This window comes from Tachysurus fulvidraco, chromosome 10, assembly GCF_022655615.1.
Source record: "Tachysurus fulvidraco isolate hzauxx_2018 chromosome 10, HZAU_PFXX_2.0, whole genome shotgun sequence".
Lineage (NCBI taxonomy): Eukaryota > Metazoa > Chordata > Actinopteri > Siluriformes > Bagridae > Tachysurus > Tachysurus fulvidraco.
In genome coordinates, this window is record NC_062527.1 from 23064505 (window position 1) to 23071511 (window position 7007).

A 7007-nucleotide genomic window follows, 5' to 3' on the forward strand; every position below is an offset into this window, starting at 1 on the left:
CATGAGTTTGAGTGTTTCACATCCTCCTTGGCCAGAGTGTCTACCACCTCATTTCCTTTCACCCCTATATGTGATGGGACCCAGAGAAAGTTCACTCTAAGTCTGTACTAGTTCTAAATATACTCTGTATTGCTTCATCAACAAAGTCTTGTCTTGCTGTAGATGTTCCATTGGACAGGCTGCTTAACACTGACAGTACATCTGTACAGATTACTGACCTAGTAGGCTGTACATCCTCTATCCACTGAAGTGCTATAGCACTATAGCTGATATCTCAGATGAAAAAACACATGTTATCTGAAGTTCTTTTTGACATGACTTTAGCTTGCGGGATATAGACTGATGCTGCTGTACGTCAGATCCATCTGTATATACGTATTAGGACTGCTTTGTAATATGTGGTCAATGTATTGTTGCACAGATGCACTGCTTAACATGTTCTGTTTTTCATTATGTAGCTGAGTGTCTACTAGAGACATAGAGCTGAGTCAGAAAGGTATTGCTGCATAAGCCCATAGTCTTTTTTTTTTTAAAACATTTCTAACCCTGCTAATTTTATTTATTAAGTCCAAACCAATTTCCAATTAATATTCTCAGATATTATTCCAGTATTGTTTGCTTTGCAATACAGCAGGACAATGAAGTAGTATTACACTTACTGTCTTTAAAATTGATAGGACCATGATTCAACAGTAATATAATGTTTTATGGTATTGACAAAGACAGATCTTTGATTAAACAAATTACCATCTATGGCATTTAAAACTTTTTTTTTTTCATTACAACTTACATGATACTCTTGGTATAACAATTTTATTTCTTAATTTAACCCAAAAATGTTTCATTGGAAGAATTTTGTGAATATTTCTGACATAGATTTCAGTGAAACACTGTGTTTCTGACACCTTTCCAAGTCAAGTTAGATAGAATAGTAACTGATGGTCCATGATGTGTGATCTGAGAGTTCTGCAGTAAATCAGAAGATCCTGACATGGTGATGAAGCTCCAGAGATGAACATCAGCTCAGTGGCTCAGGGATGAAGTTTAAGATGATCTGAAATCCATCATGAGATCAGAGCACACCATCTGGGAGAGGAGAGGAGAGGAGAGGAGAGGAGAATGTGAGTGTCATCAGCATATGGTTGTGGTTTGTAAACACATGTGAACACATAATGTTAGTGACAAAAACAACCTTATACCATCTTATTAATGCCAAAGATCAAATCTAAACAAAAACTCATAACCTTTTAATGCTTTAATTTCTAGTATAAGTCTTTAGTTTTTATAGAAGTCTAATTTGTGTCTACTGTGTAAATTGTTTAAATCCATTTAAAACTTTTTTTCATATATAAAGAGATGGATAAATGTTTGTTAAATGTTCATAAGAGAGAATAAATAAATAAATGATTGGTGACACCTTGTGGCGTTCAGTGTCTCTGTGGTTGTGAGGCGACTGTTGCGTATGTCACACTGTCCAAATCTGATGTGTTTTTCTTAGAAGATTTTCTGGTCTTCCTTTTGTACTGAACACTGGCATAATGAAGGTTTTTGTCCTGTGGAGAGATTCAGATGAACCAGCACTTAACAGTTTTTATTACACCTCCTCCCAAACCCTCCCCCAACTACTTTTTTTGTCTCGTTTCAGTCATTTACAGAAATTCCACAGAGCCCCTTCCATCCATCTCCTCATGTTGCCAACTCCATGTGGTGTTTGAGGACAACAACCTCATCATTACAACATTTATCAACATATATATATACATATATATATTATTATTATTATTAATTATTATTATTATTATTATTATTATTATTATTAGTATTATTAGTATTATTATTATTATTATTATTATTATTATTATTATTATTATTATTATATAGATAATCACATTTAATCACATCACACCCCCAGTGTCAGCAAGGATGCGGTAAGGTTCCCCTTTGAGTCTGGTTCCTCTCAAGGTTTCTTCCTTTACTATCTAATCTACAGGGAGTTTTTACTCCCCAGTCACCGGAGTCACCTCAGACTGGTTCATTGGGGATAAATACATACACACTTAAATATATATATTAAATATATCTAATATTAAATTTTGTATTAATTTTTATTAATTGTTATATTTTTCTTTGTTTGTTCTATAAAGCTGTTTTGAGACAATGTCAATTGTTTAAAGCTCTATACAAATAAACTTGAATTTAATTGAATTGAACATTAAGGTAATTCTTTGTGATCAAAAAACAATCCATGAAAAAATGAATGTTTCTTCTTTACCACAGTTTCAGTATTGAATCTACTGTGAATAACACAGGATTTTATTCATTTGATTATTTTTGTATTTTTAATAGTAAGCTTAACCACAACACTGATCTCAATATAACTAAAGTAGATTTGTGAAGAACCTCAAAGGTTTTATAACATACATCAGTCTGCAGTTATGTTATATAACTGTAAAGGTTTTATATGTTTGTAACATTGTATGTTTTATTCTGTCTTTAATATTAAATTCCTTTGTGTGTTTTTTTTATTTATAAATTATACTATAGTTTTTATCTAATTACACTGTCATTTAATGTGAATATGCATTTTATTTACTGCCATATTTCTACAAATAAACAAATTTGTCTACATTATTTTGTCCTTTTCTTCATATCTGAAATAATTCTAATCACTTACCTAGAAATTAATTCCAATACTAAAAATGTTATTTTGATAAATGCAGTATTTTTTTTCTTTAAAAAATATATTTTTTCCTTCCTCATTATTTAACATTAATGTGAATGTTTTTATACCTGTTCAGTGGAGCTGGTGTCGTGACTGCAGCATGATGATAATGATGATGATAATTTTCCTGAAAGAGAATTCTGTGTTCATTAATATAAATTAGACAATAAATTTAGACACAATAAATACATAATTACCACAAAACTTCTGTCTGATTCTTTAATGTTTAACCTACAAGTTAAAGCACTTTTACCTTCCACCCTGCTGCAGAACACACACATGCAGATGATGTTTATTAGGACAGAGATGGAGCACACACACATTATGGTCATAAGTATAATCCAGATGTTCTCAGTTCCTCCAGTCTGCTGTGAATCTGAATCCTCTGATGAAGAACGAGTCTCATTTCTGCTGCCACCTAAAATACACACAGAACCACAGAGATATCAGTACAGTGTCCTGGAAGAAAATATCTTAAATAATAATCAGTATTGTGCAGCTATAATAATTATTATTGTTAAATCCAGGAAACGTCTCAAGTCTGATCAATAATAGAAGTTTTTTTTTTAACTGTAATTCCACACATAAGACTAAAACGTGTAACTGTGAATTCACACGTGACTCTCTGGTTATTCAGACTATCATGTGTTTATAAAGTGCATTATGTGAACATCAGTGACTTCATTTCACATCTAAACTGATGCTTTAAACTATAAAGACATAAGATTAGTGAAACAAAAAGAACAAACAATTAAACAAAAAGAACAACGTATAAACTGACCAGTGATCTCTGTTTGGACTTAACTGTAAAATTAATGGACCTGCAAACTTTTATAGATAAAGTGATGACTATGCCACCATACAGGAGTCTGGAGCTAGACATGCGTCCCTGGTGAAAGAGCTTCTACACGATTATTAACATGTTTAGTCTTCAACCTTTAAAATGACAAAAATGACCTACAAAAAAGAATAAAATTCTAGTTTAATCATTTTAAAATCAGATTTTATATAAATCCATGTTCATGTTTACTGTCTGTTTTAATATTGGAAAAATTCATGTTTAATGTCTAAATAATAATTTCAGTAAATGCTCAAGATAATTATATGTAATAACATGAAATACATTTTAAAAGTCTATAAATAAATATAAAAACAAAGTTCAGTATTAATAACCAATGTAAATAAAGTGTTGTTACTGACCTGTAAAGTTCAGACTGATGACTTTCCCAAACTGATTGTGTTCCTTGTTTCGACCTCCACAGTAATAAAATCCCAGATCTGTGTCTCTAACTCCAATAATCACTAAACTGACTGAACTGCTGCTTTCTGTTATAGCAAAGTGACTCTTATCCTCATTATATACAATATAAAAGTGTTTGCCCACTTTCCCTTGTGTGGTCGATATAATCTGCCTCACGCCTGCTGAGTTTATGTGATACCACGATATCTCTGAATAATCAGTGATGTTACAGAACAGAGTGACGTTTTCTCCAGGATCAACAGATAACAGATCAGCTGAAATGTTCTGAAGGAGACTCAGACTGATGACACCTGAAAGATCAACACCACATGAAGAGAGAAGATTCATCAGCAAAACCTGAAAACTACTGAAAAAACCTGAACCTAACACACAGAGTCAAGTCAAGTCAAGAAGATTTTATTGTCATTACAACTATAAATAGCTGTTGCAGTACACAGTGAAATGAGACAACAATCATGATGCTACATAAAAGCAAAGAGCTAAGGACTGGTGTACACAGTGTGAGACAAAAGACAGACAAAACAGACAAGACAGTGCAGGACATGATCACAGTGCATTACATCCATGGAGCCACATTTAACATATCATAGACAAAACTGTTATATTTCTATTTTAATATTTTATTTATATTTATTTTGTTTATTTAAATTGTCCAAATCCATTTCAGCTCACCTTCCTGGTATAAATCCTCTTCCACCCGAGAGGAGGAGCTTAATATGTTAATGAGGTTCATAAACATAAATCTATCTGTATCTACACATACAGCATACCAAAGCAATGGGAAGAAACTCAACGGTTCAACTAGAAACACTATTTTCACTGAAATATAGCAGAATTACAAAACCAAGCAGTTAAATGGACAGACTGAAAAACCTCGTAAGAATGCCGTACATACGAATTTGACTCCTGTAACCACTTTAACATGACATAGCAAAAAGCTGTGATTCTACAGAATTCAACAGTATATGGATCACCACTGTGTGGGCAATATTCACAGAATTAGGAAAAAGCACAAAACAACTGAGCAGCCATGTCACTAACTTTGGTGTTTCAGGATTAAAAATCTAATTCAGAGAGAAAAATTCAGTTGAATTACACAATGACATCTGTCTGCCACTACAAGAAACTTCTACTTATTGTCTCTGTTACTTTTTGTGTCTGTGAGAGACTTACAAATCCAAGAAGTCCATTGACCATCATTCATGGATAATATATGATGCACTAAATTTACTGCCTTACTATTGGATTAAAATATGTGAATCTGTGGCTTTTTGAGGTCTGTAAGGTATGTAACCAGGAGTTTATTGTAGATTATTTGTGTTTATTTTGTCCATATTAGCTGTTTTCATTTAGTTTGGAATGGCTCATAGTCATGCGTGTCTCTGTACTGTAGGTAGTGTTGGGTGAACTCCAATACAAACCATAAATAGTTATATTTGGTTGGACTGAACACCTATAATGACTTATAAATCAGTTAAATTATGTTTTGTAGTTCAGCAGCTGATAAAACTCAGATACTGTACAGCGGTGTTCCAACATGCTCCAGCTTGGCATAGGAGATTGTGCCTCTACAAAAACCTCTAATATCTCTGATACACAATAGATAAATAAATCTTGAAACAGTTAATGTTGAGATTTCTGGAGTTTACTGCATGACTTCAAAGAGATCTACTGTGTAATATTGTAATATTTTTCAGACAGAAGTTTTTATTTTTACATATTTGCTGTGTTCCATTTTCTCTTACTCTGATCTGGTAATATATATATAATTATTCAAATACACTTTGCAGTTTTTGAGATATACAGATTTAAATTAGAGCTTGTTGTTTTCAAAAAAACTGGCAGAAAAATAGTACTAGGGTGGAAGAGGATAACTGAATGCAGATCCCTCTGCAGATGTTCTGAACCCTTCTCAAAGCTCATGTGGATAGAAAATGTTATCAAGTCCAAAATGTAAAATTCATTAATTTATTAATTGATTAATGAACTCACCAATCATCAGCTGTAGATTAAACCCACTCAGGAACTCTGCCATGTCTAACACACATCCTCCACTGAACATGTGAACAGACACTCAGTGGAATAAAAAGTCTTGTGTTTCTGCTGTTTTCCGGTTTAACTTCTTCAGCCACGAGACTCTACATCCTGTCTCCTGTTCTGTTCTGGTGTTCAATAAGCTTCTGAAATCTCATTTTATATTCTCACATTTATTCTTATAACTCATTAGTTTATTAGTTACTTTAATCTACTGTCCTGACTGTTAGAGCTGAGATGAATAGATGAAGGATGAATATAGAGAATAAATAAGTAAATTTAGACACATAACAGTGAATTAAAGAGTCAGAGCCGAGTTAAAACAGGGAAATCCATTATTATCAAACAGTTTTCTCGGCTGTCATGAAACTCTTTGTTGGACTTACAGATCAAATCATACTCAGGTTTTACTTCAGGTGTTTGTTCGTTCTATGTGACTGAATGTTTTCTGACACTGCTGTTGTAACAACTGTGCAACACATGAGACAGAGACGTTTATTTCTTCCTGTCCATGTTCGTGATCTTTGTGATTATTTTATAATGGAACTGGTTCACATTAATATTATATGAATTAATCACTTTAAATAATTCAGTTCAAACTAATAGATGTTTTAAATTCAAATTTGTATTTACAATATAATCATGTTTTGATGAATAAATAAAATTTATATAAATTGTACTTAATATTTTCTCAGAAATCTTATGGCATTTTCCCTTTTAGTTTAGTGTTGAATGTCCACTTGCTTAAAGATTAGTTAATGTGTGCGTTTTGGTATTTACATTATTAATAAAGATCACTGGTCTGCTTTATTAATTATACAGTCAGTACTGAGGCAGGAAGGTGGGACAGTGCAGGATTCTACAGACACCTTCACACTAACATATTAGTTTAAACAGCAGTAATGAATAAAGTCTGGTGTTTAGGAGCATTTCAGCTTCATGGTAAGTTACGATGCTGATGATCAGTAAATGATGGACAGATTCAGCACA

The 7007-nt window shown here is 32.6% G+C and overlaps 1 protein-coding gene across 1 annotated transcript; it reads right to left on the reverse strand.

The window, feature by feature from the left end:
- Positions 1 to 941: 941 nt before the first annotated feature.
- On the reverse strand, positions 942 to 6292 carry LOC113647088. The gene is made up of 6 exons (XM_047819990.1): positions 5976 to 6292; positions 3923 to 4273; positions 2976 to 3140; positions 2791 to 2849; positions 1418 to 1553; positions 942 to 1086 (listed from the first exon to the last, which is right to left on the reverse strand). Exons 1-5 carry the CDS (start codon positions 6043 to 6045, stop codon positions 1428 to 1430), a joined length of 771 nt encoding a protein of 256 aa, XP_047675946.1. The 5' UTR covers positions 6046 to 6292; the 3' UTR covers positions 942 to 1086; positions 1418 to 1427.
- Between the last annotated feature and the right edge of the window lie 715 nt (positions 6293 to 7007).